The 24,095-nt window shown below is 42.3% G+C and overlaps 1 protein-coding gene across 2 annotated transcripts in view; it reads right to left on the bottom strand.

The window, feature by feature from the left end:
• The window catches only part of SETD9 (SET domain containing 9), a 37,298-nt gene extending 13,601 nt beyond the window's left edge, over nucleotides 1-23,697 (bottom strand). The window contains exon 1 of one of the 2 annotated variants that reach the window (XM_063454043.1): nucleotides 23,543-23,697. In XM_063454043.1, the coding sequence (XP_063310113.1) occupies nucleotides 23,543-23,661 (119 nt within the window). In that variant the 5' untranslated portion in view covers nucleotides 23,662-23,697. The remainder of the gene's footprint in view (nucleotides 1-23,542) is intronic. The other variant, XM_063454044.1, reaches the window with a different exon arrangement.
• Between the last annotated feature and the right edge of the window lie 398 nt (nucleotides 23,698-24,095).

Below are 24,095 nucleotides of genomic sequence, written 5' to 3'. Positions count from 1 at the left end.
TGCTTGGAGTCCTCAGGAAGCACTAGGAGCATCCATTAACGGAGGTACCAAGTCGGGGTGCCAGGCGATCCGTTACAGAGACTATGGTGAGGCCTAATAGAAAGCAGTTGCTGTTAGGGGATTCTATCATAAGAGGTGTGGAGATGGACAATGGTGGTCTTGTGAGGTGTCTTCCCGGAGCTACTGCTCACAGAGACAGGAGACGTATCTGTAATATTGTTAAGCGAGCAAAGCAGGAAGGCGAATTGGATGTACTTGTCCATCTAGGGACAAATGACTTGGCTTGCAATGAGGTTTCAGAGGTTAAGGACGTTTTTAGTGTTTTTGCCAATGATATACGGCAGGTTGCTTCCACACTGTCATTCTCTGAAGTTCTGCCTGTGCATAACACTCAGAACGACAGGCGGATGCGTATTAGGGACTTTAACTTGTGGCTTGGTGAATGGTGTTGGGAGCAAGGATTTGGCTTTATTTCTCATGGTAGCTCTGTTTGGAATGGAAATAAACTGTACAAAAAAGATGGTTTGCATCTTTCTCAAAAGGGAACAAATGTTCTCAGTGAGGAGTTCAGAGGTTTTGCTAGGATGTATTTAAACTAGGAGGGGGGGTGGGGGGGGGGGCAAAAGGGTGATAAAACATCAATCCAATTTTCCCCCAAAACAAGGACAGAAGGTGTCTGTAGCAAGTGTGTTAAAAAATTATAAGCTTAGAGTCATGTCTACAAATGCTCGCAGTTTAGGGAATAAAATCCATGAACTGATAGTGTAGATTTAGTCGCTGTTACTGAGACATGGTATAATGAGAAAAATGACTGGGACATAGCAATACCAGGGTACTCTGTATATAGAAAAGACAGGGAAGGCAGGAACGGGGGAGGGGTGGCCCTGTATGTGAAGGATAGCATAAAATCTAGCCTAATAAAAGTTAGTGAGGCGAACATAGAGTCCGTTTGGGTTACGTTAGAATTTGGTAATCACACAGTAACTCGTGTAGGTGTGATTTATAGGCCCCCAGGACAAATTGAAGAGTTAGATAATCTACTAGTTGAGGAAATAGCTAAAATGACAATTAGGGATCGACCGATTATCGGTTTTACCGATATAATCGGCCGATATTCGGTATTTTCGGCAATATCGGTATCGGCCAATAGGGATACCGATATTGCCGATAATACCTCCCAGGACCGCCAGGCTCATTACAAGCCCGGCGGTCCTGGGGGGGCGGGCAGCAAGCGTTTACTCACCTCCCAGCAGCTCCCCTGTGTAAATCTCGCGAGACCCGCGGCCAGCTCTGACGGCCGCGGGTCTCGCGAGATTTACACTGGGGAGCTGGAGGAGCTGCTGGGAGGTGAGTAAACGCTTGCTGCCCACCCCACCCCCCCTCCTCCCCTCGCTAAGCTAATGCCACTGGACCACCAGGGATTAACATATCCCCCCTCCCTGGCAAGGAAACAAGCAGGGAGGGGGGACAACAAAAAAGAAATAATAATTAAATATATATAAAAAAAAAAAAAAAACATTTTTATTAAAAAATGCCCCCTCACACATACACTATTATTATACACATACACTACACAAACACACTGTGTATATAATTCAGTGTGTTTGTATAGTGTGTGTGTATACGTATATATAATGCAGTGTGTTTGTATAGTGTGTGTATATAATGCAGTGTTTGTATAGTGTGTGTGTGTGTATATAATGCAGTGTGTGTTTGTATAGTGTGTGTATATAATGCAGTGTGTTTTATAGTGTGTGTATTACACACTATACAAACACACTGCATTATATAAGCACACTGCATTATATACACACACACTATACAAACACACTGCATTATATACACACACTATACAAACACACTGCATTATATAAACACTACACAAACACACTGCATTATATAAACATTACACAAACACACTGCATTATATAAACATTACACAAACACACTGCATTATATACACAGTGTGTTTATATAATGCAGTGTGTTTGTGTAGTGTGTTTATATAATGCACACTACACACACACACTCTGCATTATATACACACACTATACAAACACACACACTCTGCATTATATAAACACACTACATTCACTATACACACAACACAAATACACACACTCTGCATTCCTTATATGCACACACTACACAAACACACACACTTTGCATTTACTATATACAGCATTCACTTTACACACACTGCATTCACTTTACACACACTACCCACACACTACACAGACACGCTGCTTTCATTATATACACACTAGACAAATACACACTGCATCCACTACACAAACACACACTGCATCCACACCACTCACACTACACAAACACACTCTGCATCCGCTACACACACACTCTGCATCCGCTACACACACACACTGCATCCGCTACACACACACACTGCATCCGCTACACACACACACTGCATCCGCTACACACACACACTGCATCCACTACACACACACATACACAGCTCCCCTGTCTAAACACACTGCATCCACTACACGTGGCATGTATATTTTGTGCATTTACCTTTAGAAATAGTTTTTTATTTTCCAAAATGGTAAATGTACAGAATATCGGCAAATTATATCGGCTATCGGCCTGAAAGTTCACATAATATCGGTATCGGTATCGGCTCTAAAAAATCAATATCGGTCGATCCCTAATGACAATGAAGGGGGAAGTTTTCATCATGGGTGACTTTAATCTTCCTGATGTGATTTGGAAAACAAAAATAGCTGCTTGTGCCAGGAGCACACATATTCTAAACTCCCTACTGGGATTGTCTCTAAAACAAGTCGTTGAGGAGCCAACTCGTAAAGAGGCCATACTAGATTTAGTGTTAACAAATGGAGATTTGGTATCAGATATTACTGTAGGTGAAAGTTTAGGATCCAGTGACCATCAGTCAGTGTGGTTTAATATAAGAACAGTGACTGAGTCACACCACACAAAAACAAAAGTTTTAGACTTTAGAAAAACAGACTTTTCTAAAATTAGAATATGTGTAAAGGAGTCATTATCAGACTGGAGCAATTTAAATGGAGTCCAAGAGAAATGTGATTATTTAAAAGTTGTGCTACTGAAGGCAACAGAAAATTGCATTAGGCTTGTAAGTAAAAGCAAAAAATTCAAGAAACCACTGTGGTACTTGTCAGGGTATTTATATCGGCAGACATTTTGTGCTATGATAGAAATACAAAGTGTATATTCTGGAGTCACTTTGAACAGACCAGACTCCATTTTTTTTATTTTCAAGCTAACAAAAGACACAAGATTTCTATCCTTTCTGTTACACTAACTACTGAGCCAGAGCTAAGAATGTCTTGTATAAACAAACCAAGTGATAAGAGACTGTCTAATTGCTAATGGAATAGAATAAATTCTAAACCCAGACATAGGTGACAGAGAAGATTAAATAATTAATTTTACTTTCTATATGTACAAAGTCCCATTGTAAGTTTTGAGGTCATTTTTAGTTTAAGAACCGTCATATTAGAAATTACTACAGAATTTGGAGACACATAGTCTGAAGAAAATTCAAGAAACCATTTGATCTGACGAGTAAAGTTGAGTTATGGCAACGTATAGATAAGCCAAAATGACGTCAAAATAGCCACCAGGAAAAGTTAACTCTTTCCTGGATAGGTATGTTTAGTGGGATGAGACTGCCATCTATAGTCCAAATACTAAAATGGTTATCTAGAAAGGAACCCCACCTACAGTGTTGTTATTGGTTATTAGCCAGTGACGAACATAAAATCTGTCCCTTTAAAAAGTTAAGACAAAGGGAAGAGAGGGTCATTGAGAGATTCAAAGAAATTCAATCAGCAATAAGGCAATCAAAGATCAAGAGCAGAGAAAGCAGTCGGGGGCAAAAGAGTCGGAAGCAGGCTAAGAGAGAAAGACAGAAAAACATTCCTGGACACTTAGCTACTTGAGAACATCTGGTGAGAATATCTATTAACTGGTAAATATACTGGCTTTATTTAATTAATTAAAATGTTCTAATAGCATGATATATGACTGGATAAATCACGATTAGATTTCGATATTTAGAAATCTTAGCAATAAGAAATACATTATTAAACTTTTATTCTGCAGATAAAACACTAATTCTGTATTTATGTGACATATCACATGTTAGCATATCATGATATTTATCCAGCTGTATTGATTTGCTTTAAATAAGATAAAATATCTGTTAGGCAAATTAAAATATCAGCTTATAGAACATGTTAGATTTCTTCTCATTGGATGAATCCAGGAAATTGTTAATGACTGGTTAAATGTTATTTTAATTAAAATTACATAAGAGTAGATCTTAATTACTTAGGAGGTCTAGCCAGCATTGAAAGGGTTACTCTGTCAGCTAAGTTTTTATGGCTTTACGCTGCAGCTCTGTCTCTATGTGAAACTTTCTTTGTCTCTGTGAAGCCCATCATAAATCTTCTTGACAGCTAATGTGTAGATTCTAAACTGCGTTAACCATTAGGAAGTTTATATTACCATATTGTATTGCATACTCATGTTATACTGAATTTCCATTGATTATTTTTTTTTTTTTTTTTTTAATTCTTTATTTTATTCGTGCTTAGGATGACAACATACGTGAGAGGCCACAACAGCCGTTGCAGGCACAGTATTAGAATTTCAAGTTGTGGCATAGTAGACAGCACATTTTTTTATATATAAGGTTAGAGAATGACAAGCTAGTTATACCAAATAGCTAACATTATTCGGGGTCTGTTCCCCAAGGTTATATAAGCAAGAGTACGCCAGGGCTGATTAGCTGTCAGGGTACCTGAGGTCTCTACCTCTAAAAGAGGTAGAGACTTAGTAGTTTATCCGTCCAAACGAGCTGTTTCCTTCGTTCCTCGCGGTTCATCCAGTCACTTAAACACCGACCGCGAGGAATCCACGTCCTTTTCTAGCGGTACGCTCAATACGTGACGTCATGACGCTATCACGAGCGACCTGCCACTCAAGTGTCCGATATCCAATCGGTACTTGTCAGAGGCGTGTCTACCATCCGGAGCCAGGGTATTTAAGCTTACTTCTCACTTCAGCTCATTGCCCTGTCGTGGTTCTAGCTTGTCTAGTCACTCAGTGCTCTGGTATTCTAGTTTGCTCTATTGGTTTTGACTCGGCTTGTTGTACTACCCTGCTTATCTCCGTTATCCCTTGACCCGGCTTGTCTCTCGCTTATCTGTCTTCTCGTTCCCTCGACCTCGGCTTGTCTCTGACTATTCTCTATTACTCTCGGTACGTTAGTCCGGCCATTCTAAGGCCCGGTATACGTACCTTTCCACTCTTTGTACTCTGCGTGTTGGATCCCTGTCCCGATCCTGACATTACGACAGGGCCAATGGATCCTGCAGGTACAAACAGTCAGCTTGGTTCTTCTGATCCCAGGTTTGACGCCATGGAGCATAGGATGGATCAGATGGCTCTAGCACTACAGGCACTTTTGTCTCGTGCTAGTAACCCACCTGAGGAGACACGTACTCCTTCTATTTCTCCTGCAGTCTCAGGTCTAGAGGTAGCCACTGTAGGTGCTTCTTCCCGTATTACCCCACCAGTACGTTATGGCGGGTCACCGGAAAAGTGTCGTGGCTTTCTGAACCAGATTAGCATCCATTTCGAATTACAACCCCGCTCTTATCCTACAGATAGAGCGAAGGTTGGATTTGTTATTACTTTACTCATTGAGAAAGCTCTGAGATGGGCCAATCCTTTATGGGAGAATGATAATCCACTAGTCTATAATTATAATGCCTTTGTAGCTGCGTTTAGAAGAACTTTTGACCCTCCTGGTAGAAAGGTCAATGCAGCTAGATTACTGTTGCGCCTTAGACAGGACGATCGAACACTAGTGGATTATGCACTAGAGTTCAGGTCCTTGGCGGCAGAAGTTAAGTGGAACGAACAGGCTTATATAGATGTGTTTCTGAATGGGTTATCAGATGTAATTCTTGACGAGGTTGCTACTAGAGAACTCCCTGAGAATTTGGAGGATTTAATTTCCTTTATATCTCGTATTGATGAACGCCTAAGAGAGAGGCAGAACACTCGAGATAGGACCCGTAGACCCTCCTTTAAACTAGCGCCTACCTTTCAAAATTCTGAGTTCGAGGACTTACGTATTTCTGAACCTATGCAGATAGGCAGTACTCATCTCACAGAGAGGGAGAGACAGTACAGAAGAAGGGAGGGTTTATGTATGTATTGTGGAGTCAGAGGTCATTTACGCCTAAATTGTCCTAATCGTTCGGGAAACGCTCGCACCTAAGTTTCTCTAGAGGACAGGCCTTGGGTGTTTCTACTTTGTCCTCTATTCACAACTACAAAGAGTTCAGGCTTCTGTTACCCGTTTCTTTAAAATGGGAAAAGGGAGTAGTCAAGACTATGGCACTAATCGATTCTGGAGCTGCTGAGAGCTTTATAGATCAGGGTTTTGCTGCCAAGCATGCTATTCCATCCCAGTTAAAAGAGACACCACTGGCTGTTGAGGCCATCGATGGTAGACCGTTACTTGAGCCTGTCATTTTCCGTGAGACCATACCGATTAACTTAACTGCTGGCATCCTACATAGAGAGGACATATCCTTACTGCTCATTTCTTCTCCGTCTATTCCCATAGTCCTGGGGTACTCCTGGTTGAGGAGACATAACCCTATTATTAATTGGGAGTCAGGGGAGATAGTTTCATGGGGACAGAATTGTCAAGAGAAATGCTTGCGGAAGGTCTCACCTCTCTGCTTAACCAACACCTCGACTAACTCTGACAATCCTACAGAGACACAAATTCCGTCTCAGTATCTAGATTTAAAGGCAGTGTTTGACAAAAAGAAAGCCGATACCTTACCCCCACACAGGTCCTTTGATTGCAAAATTAACCTACTCCCTGGTACCATGCCACCCAGAGGTCATGTATACCCGTTATCTACGAAAGAGAACTCAGTTCTAGAGGAGTATATTCACGAAAATTTAGACAAGGGATTCATTAGGAGGTCCTCCTCTCCTGCCGGGGCTGGATTTTTTTTTGTTAAAAAGAAGGATGGTTCTTTAAGACCTTGTATTGATTATCGAGGCCTAAATAAGATAACCATTAAAAATGCCTACCCGATTCCCTTGATCACCGAACTCTTCGATCGTTTGAAGGGCTCTACAATTTTCACCAAATTGGATCTCAGAGGGGCATATAACTTGGTGAGAATCCAGCAGGGACATGAGTGGATGACGGCATTCAATACTCGATATGGCCACTATGAATATACAGTCATGCCTTTTGGGTTATGCAATGCACCAGCTGTATTCCAGGATCTGATAAATGAGGTTCTTAGGGAATTTCAGCAAGATTGCGTCATTGTATACCTAGATGATATACTCATACATTCTAGTGAGATTGAGACTCATCACAAGCAAGTCAGGAGGGTTTTGCACAAGCTTCTTCAACATGGCTTGTACTGCAAGTTGGAGAAATGTAGCTTTGATCAAACCCAGGTAACCTTTCTCGGCTATGTGATCTCAGGGGAGGGATTTAAGATGGATCCGGATAAGCTCCAGTCCATTCTAGAGTGGCCTTTACCCAAAGGTCTTAAAGCCATACAGAGATTTATTGGTTTTTCTAATTATTATAGGCGCTTTATTAAGGGTTATTCTTCAATTATCGCACCTATCACCAATATGACCAAACAGGGGGCTGATACTAAGAATTGGACTACTGAAGCCCTTCTTGCGTTCAAAACTCTCAAGGAGCTTTTCGCTTCCGCTCCAATTTTAGTTCACCCCGACACTTCCCTGCCTTTTCTACTTGAGGTAGACGCATCAGAGACTGGTTTAGGTGCTGTCCTATCTCAAAGGTTGGGTGTTGATAAACCATTACATCCATGTGGATTTTTCTCTAAAAAATTGTCTGGTACAGAGAGCAGATATGACATTGGTGACAGAGAATTACTAGCGGTTATCAAGGCTTTGAAAGAGTGGAGACATTTATTGGAAGGTACATTACATCCTGTTACCATTCTAACGGACCACAAAAATTTGTCTTATATCGGAGAGGCCAAGCGTTTGTCCTCCAGGCAGGCTCGTTGGTCGTTATTTCTTACCCATTTCAATTACGTTCTGACTTACAGACCTGGGTCAAAAAATTCTAAAGCCGATGCGCTATCTCGCCAATATGAGCCGTCTGCTTCAGTTGAACCACTTTTGTCCTCCATTGTACCCAAATGCAATATTATTGCTAATACCAGTCTCAAGATCCATTCTCCGCTACTTGACCAGATCTTGAAGTCACAACATCTGGCACCCGGAAACACTCCTGAGGGAAGAAACTTTGTCCCTCCTGAACTCCAACTGGAACTCTTACAATGTTTTCACGAAAGTAAAGTAGCTGGACATCCTGGTATTCGCAAGACATACTCTCTGATATCCAAAGATTTCTGGTGGCCTTCACTACGAAAAGATATTGAGGAGTTCGTCGCAGCTTGTGAGACTTGTGCCAAGACTAAGCAACCTCATACATCCCCTTGTGGCCTGTTACACCCCTTGGACATTCCTGAGAAACCTTGGTCCTGTTTGTCCATAGACTTTATCGTAGATTTACCTGCTTCCAAGAGACAGACTGTTATTCTCACGGTGGTGGATAGATTTACAAAGATGGCCCATTTCGTGCCATTACCTAAACTTCCGACTTCTCCTGAATTGGCAGAGATTTTTGCGAGAGAAGTTTTTCGCCTACATGGGATTCCTTCGGAGATTGTTTCTGATAGAGGTTCTCAATTTATCTCACGTTTCTGGAGATCCTTTTGTTCTCAAATGGGAATCAAATTGAACTTCTCCTCTGCCTATCACCCTCAGTCTAACGGAGCTGCTGAACGCACCAATCAAAAGATCGAGCAGTATCTACGTTGCTTTGTTTCCGAACACCAGGACGATTGGGTCGGTTTGATCCCTTGGGCGGAGTTCGCACACAATAACCTTGTTTGTGATTCAACTCGCTCTAGCCCTTTCTTCATGAACTATGGCTTTCATCCTTCAATTTTTCCTTCGGTTTCCTCTTCTCAGGGGATACCGTCGGTTGATGATCATGTCGCCAACCTGAAGAAATTATGGGATCAGACTCGGCAAATTCTGTTACATAATTCCTCGTTGTTCAAGAGACACGCTGACAAGCATAGAAGAGCGGCTCCGGTCTTCGTTCCTGGGGATAGGGTGTGGCTGAGCACTAAGAATATTCGCCTAAAAGTTCCATCTATGAAATTTGCTCCTCGCTACATAGGTCCTTACAGGGTTCTCACTCGTATCAACCCGGTTGCGTATCGCCTTGCTCTGCCACCTGCCTTACGCATTCCTAACTCTTTTCATGTCTCCTTGTTGAAACCTCTTATTTGCAACAAATTCTCCTCTAAGGTTTCCTCACCTCGTCCTGTTCAGGTGGAGGGTCGGGAGGAGTACGAGGTCAGCTCCATCATTGATTCCAGAATTTCAAGGGGAAAATTGCAATATCTGGTCAACTGGAGGGGATATGGTCCTGAGGAGAGGAGTTGGGTACCTCAGGAGGACGTTCATGCTTCTCGCCTTCGCAGAGCATTTCACCTCCGCTTTCCATCTCGTCCCGGTTCCTTCCGCCCGGTGGGCGTATCTGAGAGGGGGGGTACTGTCAGGGTACCTGAGGTCTCTACCTCTAAAAGAGGTAGAGACTTAGTAGTTTATCCGTCCAAACGAGCTGTTTCCTTCGTTCCTCGCGGTTCATCCAGTCACTTAAACACCGACCGCGAGGAATCCACGTCCTTTTCTAGCGGTACGCTCAATACGTGACGTCATGACGCTATCACGAGCGACCTGCCACTCAAGTGTCCGATATCCAATCGGTACTTGTCAGAGGCGTGTCTACCATCCGGAGCCAGGGTATTTAAGCTTACTTCTCACTTCAGCTCATTGCCCTGTCGTGGTTCTAGCTTGTCTAGTCACTCAGTGCTCTGGTATTCTAGTTTGCTCTATTGGTTTTGACTCGGCTTGTTGTACTACCCTGCTTATCTCCGTTATCCCTTGACCCGGCTTGTCTCTCGCTTATCTGTCTTCTCGTTCCCTCGACCTCGGCTTGTCTCTGACTATTCTCTATTACTCTCGGTACGTTAGTCCGGCCATTCTAAGGCCCGGTATACGTACCTTTCCACTCTTTGTACTCTGCGTGTTGGATCCCTGTCCCGATCCTGACATTAGCTAACTAAAGTATTAACTTAGCTTATGCATGCATTTTTTCTTTAACTGTTGCTGACACTGAGAGCTTAGTATAACAGTCCTGATAGTAGTCGCTTGGACCTGTGATCACCCCCACTCCTCGGCAGGATGCAGCTGTACAGTCCTCTTGTAAGCTTTCCACGCTGTTCTGGAGGGTTTAAACCCTGTATTAGTCCATGCATCGACGGGACTGCTTGTGCTTGTGAGGTAGCGTGGTGAAGATTGTCGCCATCTTGGGTGTTTGGAGCTTTGTGGTAATCTCTCATTTGCGTTTCCCAGCGGGGCCCACCCGTGTGACAACAGGCATGTTCCGCGGGGCAATGCGCCGGGTCCTGAGGCGATTGTCACATCCCCGGTCCTGGTTGCTGCTTCAGGGTATGGGTTGCTTGGCGCTGGTTGTTACGGAATCCTGGTGGTGCTTGTTCCTCCGGCGGCCATCTTGGGTCTCACATGGTGGTATAGCCGCTCCATACTCTCGGTCAGGACTTGTGAGTGTGAGCCCGTGAGTGCGCCAGTGGGGACCGGGATAACCCCCGCCGGCCCAGAGGGGGGGGGTAAACGAGACCGGGAGGACGCCAGCCAGATCTGAGTTACCAGGTTGAAATGTGAGGCAGCGGCCGTCCGCCCCGCTCTCCTCCTGGGTAGGCCTCTGGTCTCAAGCCCCAAAATGTCTCTCCAGGACCTAGAGTCACCCGGTAACAGGTGCTCCAGCTACACCGGGACAATCCAGGACTCCTTCCCCCGAGCCTCCTGAGCTCTCATGCAGCGCAAGGTGGGTATTTTCCCTGATTTTGGCTGGGTTCAGCAGGAGCTCCAGTGACCTGCAGCCTGTCGGCATGGCCGCCCGGCCCCGCCCCCTTTCCATTGATTATTATCACTCATGTTACTCATTATTATTATTTAAATTGTTAAAAAACTAAATATTATCTATTTTTATAACAAATTGTGATTTTATTATATGGAATACATTTCACTTATAATGATAACGATCTTTGGGATCTGAGAATTGAAAATAGTGGGCAATTCTCATCTGTTTCCTATTATTATCCCATAAATATCCCCACATACTCCGCAGATGTGGCCAAAATAGTAAAAAACAAAAAGTTAGCATTTAGTAATTATAAAAAAAACCAGAGTGAGGAAGACAGAATGATCTATAAGATTAGGCAGAAAGAGGCTAAGCAAGTTATAAGAGCTTCCAAATCACGCACAGAAGAGAAAATAGCACAGTCAGTAAAAAAGGGGGACAAAACTTTTTTTAGATACATAAATGAGAAAAGAAAAGTAAAACAAGGATTAGTTAGCTTAAAAACAAAAGAAGGAAGGCATGTAGAAGAGGATAAAGGTCTAGCGGACTGCCTCAATTAATATTTTTGTTCGGTATTTACAGATGAAAATGAGGGAAAGGGACCTCAGTTAAGAAAAAGGATAAATGAGTCATTTATTACACGTGAGTTTACAGAGGAAGAGGTTCTATTTCAACTCTCAAAAGTAAAGACAAATAAGTCAATGGGACCTGATGGAATACCGCTGGTCTCTGCCCCCTCAGCAACCCACCAAGGCAGCCTACCAGTCTCCCACACAGCCGTGGTAAGGCACCTGGACATGGACAAGATTCTCCCTTACCCAGGTGTAGTAACCATTTATTGCGGGTGGGCTGTACTGCTGTTTCTGTCTTGTGGGTGGGCTGCTGGACTAACAAGGGCACTGACCGGCAAGAGGTCAGGTACCCTGTTAGTCTGTTTGGAAAAGGGGAGAAATGTGGCGAAACCAACCTCGCCACTGGGCCCTGGAGAAGCCTGTTTGCTAGCCTCCTACCTGCTGACTATGGCCCCTGGGTTATTTGGGGCATATTGTACTTTATATTGCTGCTACTGGCCCTTTTAAAATCAACGATGGACATATTGGGACTTTTTGGGTTTGTGGCGAAACCGACCTCGCCACGTGTCCTTGGAGGGTGCTGATTGCCCGCCTCTTGCCTTTGGACGATGGACCAGACTTTATGGGAATGTGATACCCCAGATAGCTATACCATGGAGCCTGTTCATATAATGGGAAAGACTTTAGCTCCATGGCAATTGTACTGTGTGAGTAGGATCTGCGCGCTATTCGGTAGTTTTGTGCGCGCAGATCCCAGCTATCTGGGGATAGGTGAAATGTCTGTGTGTTATGTGTAAAAGGTGAATTTATGTATTTTAAAGTGTTTGACTGTCTTTGTGTCCCCATGTGCTTAATGGAGTCTGTCTCTGTGCTGGGAGATAATTGAATTACTTCTCCAGCACAGAGAAGGCCCTGTAAACCTGGAAAGCTAGGGGTTTTAAAAGATACTTTACTAACTTTTGAACCCCTGGTCTGATCCATGCCATTTTTTAATATGTTGTTCCCCTGAATGGATTGATTGTGGATATGTATTTTTATGTGAATGTGATGTATGGTTTTGAAGTTACAGATATTGTGTAAAAGTTATGTTTTAAACTGTATAATAAGTGGATTATCTCTCAGGCTAAGGGGAGGGGATGTGTGGGTTGTACCATATCTCGGATTGGTTATTTTATGCCTCCCCCTGGGTGTGGCCTGTATGTGTGAGATGGAAATAAAAGCCAGGCTGGATGAGCCAGTCGAGAGTTCCTGTTTTTACCCTCAAAGTGATGTGTCGTCTCATTATTGGGGGGGGAGGATTTATTGCATGCTGTTCCAGTTGACTGCTAGGAGTGCAAGCCTATTCGTATGGTTCCTATTCAACGGTCTACAGCATTCCTATGCTTGAGAAGGTTCATATGCTGCATCGGTTCGGTGATTGTGGTGTCTGCCAGAGTGCTTGGAGTCCTCAGGAAGCACTAGGAGCATCCATTAACGGAGGTACCAAGTCGGGGTGCCAGGCGATCCGTTACAGAGACTATGGTGAGGCCTAATAGAAAGCAGTTGCTGTTAGGGGATTCTATCATAAGAGGTGTGGAGATGGACAATGGTGGTCTTGTGAGGTGTCTTCCCGGAGCTACTGCTCACAGAGACAGGAGACGTATCTGTAATATTGTTAAGCGAGCAAAGCAGGAAGGCGAATTGGATGTACTTGTCCATCTAGGGACAAATGACTTGGCTTGCAATGAGGTTTCAGAGGTTAAGGACGTTTTTAGTGTTTTTGCCAATGATATACGGCAGGTTGCTTCCACACTGTCATTCTCTGAAGTTCTGCCTGTGCATAACACTCAGAACGACAGGCGGATGCGTATTAGGGACTTTAACTTGTGGCTTGGTGAATGGTGTTGGGAGCAAGGATTTGGCTTTATTTCTCATGGTAGCTCTGTTTGGAATGGAAATAAACTGTACAAAAAAGATGGTTTGCATCTTTCTCAAAAGGGAACAAATGTTCTCAGTGAGGAGTTCAGAGGTTTTGCTAGGATGTATTTAAACTAGGAGGGGGGGTGGGGGGGGGGGGCAAAAGGGTGATAAAACATCAATCCAATTTTCCCCCAAAACAAGGACAGAAGGTGTCTGTAGCAAGTGTGTTAAAAAATTATAAGCTTAGAGTCATGTCTACAAATGCTCGCAGTTTAGGGAATAAAATCCATGAACTGATAGTGTAGATTTAGTCGCTGTTACTGAGACATGGTATAATGAGAAAAATGACTGGGACATAGCAATACCAGGGTACTCTGTATATAGAAAAGACAGGGAAGGCAGGAACGGGGGAGGGGTGGCCCTGTATGTGAAGGATAGCATAAAATCTAGCCTAATAAAAGTTAGTGAGGCGAACATAGAGTCCGTTTGGGTTACGTTAGAATTTGGTAATCACACAGTAACTCGTGTAGGTGTGATTTATAGGCCCCCAGGACAAATTGAAGAGTTAGATAATCTACTAGTTGAGGAAATAGCTAAAATGACAATTAGGGATCGACCGATTATCGGTTTTACCGATATAATCGGCCGATATTCGGTATTTTCGGCAATATCGGTATCGGCCAATAGGGATACCGATATTGCCGATAATACCTCCCAGGACCGCCAGGCTCATTACAAGCCCGGCGGTCCTGGGGGGGCGGGCAGCAAGCGTTTACTCACCTCCCAGCAGCTCCCCTGTGTAAATCTCGCGAGACCCGCGGCCAGCTCTGACGGCCGCGGGTCTCGCGAGATTTACACTGGGGAGCTGGAGGAGCTGCTGGGAGGTGAGTAAACGCTTGCTGCCCACCCCACCCCCCCTCCTCCCCTCGCTAAGCTAATGCCACTGGACCACCAGGGATTAACATATCCCCCCTCCCTGGCAAGGAAACAAGCAGGGAGGGGGGACAACAAAAAAGAAATAATAATTAAATATATATAAAAAACAAAACAAAACATTTTTATTAAAAAATGCCCCCTCACACATACACTATTATTATACACATACACTACACAAACACACTGTGTATATAATTCAGTGTGTTTGTATAGTGTGTGTGTATACGTATATATAATGCAGTGTGTTTGTATAGTGTGTGTATATAATGCAGTGTTTGTATAGTGTGTGTGTGTGTATATAATGCAGTGTGTGTTTGTATAGTGTGTGTATATAATGCAGTGTGTTTTTATAGTGTGTGTATTACACACTATACAAACACACTGCATTATATAAGCACACTGCATTATATACACACACACTATACAAACACACTGCATTATATACACACACTATACAAACACACTGCATTATATAAACACTACACAAACACACTGCATTATATAAACATTACACAAACACACTGCATTATATAAACATTACACAAACACACTGCATTATATACACAGTGTGTTTATATAATGCAGTGTGTTTGTGTAGTGTGTTTATATAATGCACACTACACACACACACTCTGCATTATATACACACACTATACAAACACACACACTCTGCATTATATAAACACACTACATTCACTATACACACAACACAAATACACACACTCTGCATTCCTTATATGCACACACTACACAAACACACACACTTTGCATTTACTATATACAGCATTCACTTTACACACACTGCATTCACTTTACACACACTACCCACACACTACACAGACACGCTGCTTTCATTATATACACACTAGACAAATACACACTGCATCCACTACACAAACACACACTGCATCCACACCACTCACACTACACAAACACACTCTGCATCCGCTACACACACACTCTGCATCCGCTACACACACACACTGCATCCGCTACACACACACACTGCATCCGCTACACACACACACTGCATCCGCTACACACACACACTGCATCCACTACACACACACATACACAGCTCCCCTGTCTAAACACACTGCATCCACTACACGTGGCATGTATATTTTGTGCATTTACCTTTAGAAATAGTTTTTTATTTTCCAAAATGGTAAATGTACAGAATATCGGCAAATTATATCGGCTATCGGCCTGAAAGTTCACATAATATCGGTATCGGTATCGGCTCTAAAAAATCAATATCGGTCGATCCCTAATGACAATGAAGGGGGAAGTTTTCATCATGGGTGACTTTAATCTTCCTGATGTGATTTGGAAAACAAAAATAGCTGCTTGTGCCAGGAGCACACATATTCTAAACTCCCTACTGGGATTGTCTCTAAAACAAGTCGTTGAGGAGCCAACTCGTAAAGAGGCCATACTAGATTTAGTGTTAACAAATGGAGATTTGGTATCAGATATTACTGTAGGTGAAAGTTTAGGATCCAGTGACCATCAGTCAGTGTGGTTTAATATAAGAACAGTGACTGAGTCACACCACACAAAAACAAAAGTTTTAGACTTTAGAAAAACAGACTTTTCTAAAATTAGAATATGTGTAAAGGAGTCATTATCAGACTGGAGCAATTTAAATGGAGTCCAAGAGAAATGTGATTATTTAAAAGTTGTGCTACTGAAGGCAACAGAAAATTGCATTAGGCTTGTAAGTAAAAGCAAAAAATTCAAGAAACCACTGTGGTACTTGTCAGGGTATTTATATCGGCAGACATTTTGTGCTATGATAGAAATACAAAGTGTATATTCTGGAGTCACTTTGAACAGACCAGACTCCATTTTTTTTATTTTCAAGCTAACAAAAGACACAAGATTTCTATCCTTTCTGTTACACTAACTACTGAGCCAGAGCTAAGAATGTCTTGTATAAACAAACCAAGTGATAAGAGACTGTCTAATTGCTAATGGAATAGAATAAATTCTAAACCCAGACATAGGTGACAGAGAAGATTAAATAATTAATTTTACTTTCTATATGTACAAAGTCCCATTGTAAGTTTTGAGGTCATTTTTAGTTTAAGAACCGTCATATTAGAAATTACTACAGAATTTGGAGACACATAGTCTGAAGAAAATTCAAGAAACCATTTGATCTGACGAGTAAAGTTGAGTTATGGCAACGTATAGATAAGCCAAAATGACGTCAAAATAGCCACCAGGAAAAGTTAACTCTTTCCTGGATAGGTATGTTTAGTGGGATGAGACTGCCATCTATAGTCCAAATACTAAAATGGTTATCTAGAAAGGAACCCCACCTACAGTGTTGTTATTGGTTATTAGCCAGTGACGAACATAAAATCTGTCCCTTTAAAAAGTTAAGACAAAGGGAAGAGAGGGTCATTGAGAGATTCAAAGAAATTCAATCAGCAATAAGGCAATCAAAGATCAAGAGCAGAGAAAGCAGTCGGGGGCAAAAGAGTCGGAAGCAGGCTAAGAGAGAAAGACAGAAAAACATTCCTGGACACTTAGCTACTTGAGAACATCTGGTGAGAATATCTATTAACTGGTAAATATACTGGCTTTATTTAATTAATTAAAATGTTCTAATAGCATGATATATGACTGGATAAATCACGATTAGATTTCGATATTTAGAAATCTTAGCAATAAGAAATACATTATTAAACTTTTATTCTGCAGATAAAACACTAATTCTGTATTTATGTGACATATCACATGTTAGCATATCATGATATTTATCCAGCTGTATTGATTTGCTTTAAATAAGATAAAATATCTGTTAGGCAAATTAAAATATCAGCTTATAGAACATGTTAGATTTCTTCTCATTGGATGAATCCAGGAAATTGTTAATGACTGGTTAAATGTTATTTTAATTAAAATTACATAAGAGTAGATCTTAATTACTTAGGAGGTCTAGCCAGCATTGAAAGGGTTACTCTGTCAGCTAAGTTTTTATGGCTTTACGCTGCAGCTCTGTCTCTATGTGAAACTTTCTTTGTCTCTGTGAAGCCCATCATAAATCTTCTTGACAGCTAATGTGTAGATTCTAAACTGCGTTAACCATTAGGAAGTTTATATTACCATATTGTATTGCATACTCATGTTATACTGAATTTCCATTGATTATTATCACTCATGTTACTCATTATTATTATTTAAATTGTTAAAAAACTAAATATTATCTATTTTTATAACAAATTGTGATTTTATTATATGGAATACATTTCACTTATAATGATAACGATCTTTGGGATCTGAGAATTGAAAATAGTGGGCAATTCTCATCTGTTTCCTATTATTATCCCATAAATATCCCCACATACTCCGCAGATGTGGCCAAAATAGTAAAAAAACAAAAAGTTAGCATTTAGTAATTATAAAAAAAACCAGAGTGAGGAAGACAGAATGATCTATAAGATTAGGCAGAAAGAGGCTAAGCAAGTTATAAGAGCTTCCAAATCACGCACAGAAGAGAAAATAGCACAGTCAGTAAAAAAGGGGGACAAAACTTTTTTTAGATACATAAATGAGAAAAGAAAAGTAAAACAAGGATTAGTTAGCTTAAAAACAAAAGAAGGAAGGCATGTAGAAGAGGATAAAGGTCTAGCGGACTGCCTCAATGAATATTTTTGTTCGGTATTTACAGATGAAAATGAGGGAAAGGGACCTCAGTTAAGAAAAAGGATAAATGAGTCATTTATTACACGTGAGTTTACAGAGGAAGAGGTTCTATTTCAACTCTCAAAAGTAAAGACAAATAAGTCAATGGGACCTGATGGAATACACCCAAAGCTATTAAAATAGCTTAGTGGTGTACTAGCAAAACCATTAACAGATTTATTTAACCAATCATTGATTACAGGAGTAGTCCCAGAAGATTGGAAGTTGGCGAATGTTGTGCCCATTCACAAGAAAGGTAATAGGGAGGAGTCGGGCAACTATAGGCCAGTCAGTAGTGGGGAAAGTGATGGAAACCATGTTAAAGGATAGGATTGTTGAACATCTAAAAACAAATGGATTTCAAGATCAGAGACAACATGGGTTTACTTCAGGGAGATCATGCCAAACTAATCTTATTGATTTTTTGATTTGGTAACTAAAATTATAGATCAGGGTGGTGCAGTAGACATTGCTTACCTAGATTTCAGTAAGGCTTTTGACACTGTTGCACATAGAAGGCTTATCAATAAACTGCAATATTTAAGTTTGGATTCCAATATTGTTGAATGGGTAAGGCAGTGGCTGAGTGACAGGCAACAGAGGGTTGTAGTCAATGGAGTATATTCGAAGCTTGGGCTTGTCACCAGTGGGGTACCTCAGGGATCTGTACTTGGACCCATTCTCTTTAATATTTTTATTAGTGATATTGCAGAAGGTCTTGATGGTAAGGTATGTCTTTTTGCTGATGATACTAAGATATGTAACAGGGTTGATGTTCCAGGAGGGATAAGCCAAATGGCTAATGATTTGGGTAAACTAGAAAAATGGTCAGAGTTGTGGCAACTGACATTTCATGTGGATAAGTGCAAGAAAATGCATCTTGGACGTAAAAACCCAAGGGCAAAGTACAGAATATTTGATAGGGTCCTAACCTCAACATCTGAGGAAAGGGATTTAGGGGTGATTATTTCTGATGACTTAAAGGTAGGCAGACAATGTAATAGAGCAGCAGGAAATGCTAGCACAGTGGTTCTCAAACAGTCCTCATGGCCCACCAACAGTCCAGGATTTATGTATTTCCCTGTTTTATTCCAATGGAGATACTAACAAAACCTGGACTGTTGGTGGGTCTTGAGGACTGGTTTGAGAACCACTGTGCTAGCAGAATGCTTGGTTGTATAGGAAGAGGTATTAGCAGTAGAAAGAGGGAAGTGCTCATGCCATTGTACAGAACACTGGTGAGACCTCACTTGGAGTATTGTACGCAGTACTGGAGACCGTATCTTCAGAAGGATATTGATACCTTAGAGAGAGTTCACAGAAGGGCTACTAAACTGGTTCATGGATTGCAGGATAAAACTTACCAGGAAAGGTTAAAGGATCTTAACATGTATAGCTTGGAGGAAAAACGAGACAGGGGGGATATGATAGAAACATTTAAATGCATAAAGGGAATCAACACAGTAAAGGAGGAGACTATATTTAAAAGTAGAAAAACTACCACAACAAGAGGATATAGTCTTAAATTAGAGGGACAAAGGTTTAAAAATAATATCAGGAAGTATTACTTTACTGAGAGGGTAGTGGATGCATGGAATAGCCTTCCAGCTGAAGTGGTAGAGGTTAACACAGTAAAAGAGTTTAAGCATGCGTGGGATAGGCATAAGGCTATCCTAACTATAAGATAAGGCCAGGGACTAATGAAAGTATTTAGAAAATTGGGCAGACTAGATGGGCCGAATGGTTCTTATCTGCTGTCACATTCTATGTTTCTATGTCAGAGGTAGTTCACAGGCAGAGGCAGCAGCTTCAGACTTCAATACAAGTAAGATTTTACTATCTTTAGGGAGGCAAAGGGGGCTAGATAGTGTGTGTAACACTATAGGGTCAGCAATACGGGTTTGTGTTCCTGACCCTATAGTGCTCCTTTAATATACTTTTGCCCCATCCTTGATTTGATGTACACTGTTGTGCAATTGTTTGAAAAAAAATGCTTTAAAGTAAAACTGCTTTCAAAACTAGAAATGTTAATATATAGATTATAGTGCACCGCACTATAATCTACATATTCGTTTAGTGGAATTGAGGATATCTCCACACAAGTGTATAGAGCTGCCTGTAAATAATTTTTCACCTTCTAAGCACTTTGTTACACACATTCCTCCGTAAAAAGAGGTGATTGGTATTCATAGAAATGTTAATAGTTTCTTTTTATTTATTAACAAAATGCAAAGTAAGTGAAAGAATACAAAATCTAATCAGTATATGATTTAGATTTGTTTTCCTTCTATAAAACACGTTTTTATTCAACTTTAGTCCCTTGCTGCCGCAGTTTCCCCACAGCTATGTGTTCTCCCGACTAGGATAATCAGCGATGATGAGGATCTCAGCTAATCCAATACTTCCCCATAAAAAAAAAAAAAGCAAGTGGGGACTACTGCCAAACTGCGCCAATTAGCATCTCGTCATACAGATACATTACATAAATGCATCCCTTAGGGGAGCTCTCAGAGTCTTCATGTGGAGATTGAAGACACTGAACAACGATGTCTGCAAATATTGTAGGGCTGCACCTCTAGAGATTGTCTGAGTAACAAATGTAAATACTGCTTGTATATAAACACACAACACACCCTGAGACTGCCTGTATATAAACACACACACACCCTGAGACTGCCTTTATATATATCTAACACACACACAGTGAGACTGCCTGTATATATATCACACACACACACACACACACACCCTGAGACTGCCTGTATATATCTAACACACACCCTGAGACTGCCTGTACATATCTAACACACACACACCCTGAGACTGCCTGTACATATCTAACACACACACACCCTGAGACTGCCTGTATATATCTAACACACACACAGTGAGACTGCCTGTAGGTATCACACACCCTGAGACTGCCTGTATATATCTAACACACACACACACACACACACACTGAGACTGCCTGTATATATCTAACACATACACCCTGAGACTGCCTGTATATATCTAACACACACACACTGCCTGTATATATCACACACACAGACTGCCTGTATGTAACACACAGACAGCCTGTATATAACACACACACACACACACTGAGACTACCTGTATATAACACAGACACTGAGACTGCCTGTATATAACACACACACACACACACTGAGACTGCCTGTATATATTACACACACACACACACACACTGAGACTGCCTGTTTATATCACACACACACAAACACACACACTGCCTGTATATATCACACACACACTGAGACTGCCTGTATATATCACACACACAGACTGTCTGTATATATAACACTCACACACACACACACAGACAGACTGCCTGTATATATAACACACACACACACACACACACACACAGACTGCCTGTATACATCACACACACACACACACACACACACACAGACTGCCTGTATATATCTCACACACACTGCCTGTATATATCACACACACACACACACACACACACAGACTGCCTGTATATATAACACACACAGACTGCCTGTATATATCACACACACACACCCTGAGACTGCCTGTATATATAACACACACACCCTGAGACTGCCTGTATATATCTAACACACACACACACCCTGAGACTGCCTGTATATATCTAACACACACACACCCTGAGACTGCCTGTATATATCTAACACACACACACACCCTGAGACTGCCTGTATATATCTAACACACACACACCCTGAGACTGCCTGTATATATCTAACACACACACAGTGAGACTGCCTGTATATATAACACACACACACACACACACACACAGACTGCCTGTATACATCACACACACACACACACACACACAGACTGCCTGTATATATCTCACACACACTGCCTGTATATATCACACACACACACACACACACACACAGACTGCCTGTATATATAACACACACAGACTGCCTGTATATATCACACACACACACCCTGAGACTGCCTGTATATATCACACACACACCCTGAGACTGCCTGTATATATCTAACACACACACACACCCTGAGACTGCCTGTATATATCTAACACACACACACCCTGAGACTGCCTGTATATATCTAACACACACACACACCCTGAGACTGCCTGTATATATCTAACACACACACACCCTGAGACTGCCTGTATATATCTAACACACACACAGTGAGACTGCCTGTATATATCTAACACACACACACCCTGAGACTGCCTGTATATATCTAACACACACACAGTGAGACTGCCTGTATATATCACACACACACACCCTGAGACTGCCTGTATATATCACACACACACCCTGAGACTGCCTGTATATATCTAACACACACACAGTGAGACTGCCTGTATATCACACACACACCCTGAGACTGCCTATATATATCTAACACACACACACACAGTGAGACTGCCTGTATATATCTAAGACACACACACCCTGAGACTGCCTGTATATATCTAAGACACACACCCTGAGACTGCCTGTATATATCTAAGACACACACCCTGAGACTGCCTGTATATATCTAAGACACACACAGTGAGACTGCCTGTATATATCTAAGACACACACAGTGAGACTGCCTGTATATATCTAAGACACACACAGTGAGACTGCCTGTATATATGTAAGACACACACAGTGAGACTGCCTGTATATATCTAACACACACACAGTGAGACTGCCTGTATATATCTAACACACACACAGTGAGACTGCCTGTATATATCACACACACACACACCGTGAGACTGCCTGTATATATCTAACACACACACAGTGAGACTGCCTGTATATATCTAACACACACACAGTGAGACTGCCTGTATATATCACACACACACCCTGAGACTGCCTGTATATATCTAACACACACAAACACACACTGAGACTGCCTGTATATATAACACACACAGACTGAGACTGCCTGTATATATAACACACACAGACTGAGATTGCCTGTATATATATATATAACACACACACTGAGACTGCCTGTATATATATAACACACACACTGAGACTGCCTGTATATAACACACACACACACACACACACTGAGACTGCCTGTATATATAACACACACGAGCTGACAGCTAGACTGGGTGACACTGAGCCCCAGCTGCACCCCCTATGGTGACCTACGGTTAGCCAACACATTATGAGCAGCGGAATATACCACTGATAGACAGTCCGGGGAGAGGACACGGAATAAACCACTATTACACAACCCGGGGGGAGGGGACGACACACACGGAATAAGCCACTATTACACAACCCTGGGGGCGGACACACGGAATATACCAGTGATACGCAGCCCGGGGGTGACCGGGCACTGACACTCTCACCTGCGGTTGCGAGCCATGTTCAGGGCCACCCAGGGCACAAAGCGATACTTGTAGGAACTCCACCTGCTGAACACAGCCCGAACCAGGGAGCCCAGGGCCCGCATGCCTGGACACCACATCCAGCATGGAGTGGGAGGGTCTCACTGGGGGAGGGAGGAGGAGACACTTCTGGGAGGGAGGGGGAATCATACTGCTGATTATGGGGAGAAGACACACTGCTGGGGGGATACACTAGGGGAGGTGGGACAAACTGCTGGGGGGGATACACTAGGGCAGGTGGTGTACACTGCTGAGGGGGGATACACTAGGGGAGGTGGGACAAACTGCCTGGGGGATACACTAGGGGAGGTGGGTACACTGCTGGGGGGGATACACTAGGGGAGGTGGGGCACACTGCTGGGGGGGATACACTAGGGGAGGTGGGGTACACTGCTGGGGGGGATACACTAGGGGAGGCGGGGTACACTGCTGGGGGGATACACTAGGGGAGGTGGGGCACACTGCTGGGGGGATACACTAGGGCAGGTGGTGTACACTGGTGGGGGGGATACAC

This window comes from Pelobates fuscus, chromosome 5, assembly GCF_036172605.1.
Source record: "Pelobates fuscus isolate aPelFus1 chromosome 5, aPelFus1.pri, whole genome shotgun sequence".
NCBI classification, from domain to species: domain Eukaryota; kingdom Metazoa; phylum Chordata; class Amphibia; order Anura; family Pelobatidae; genus Pelobates; species Pelobates fuscus.
The sequence above is the reverse complement of the archived record's forward strand: the minus strand, read 5'-3'. Positions and strand labels throughout refer to the sequence as shown.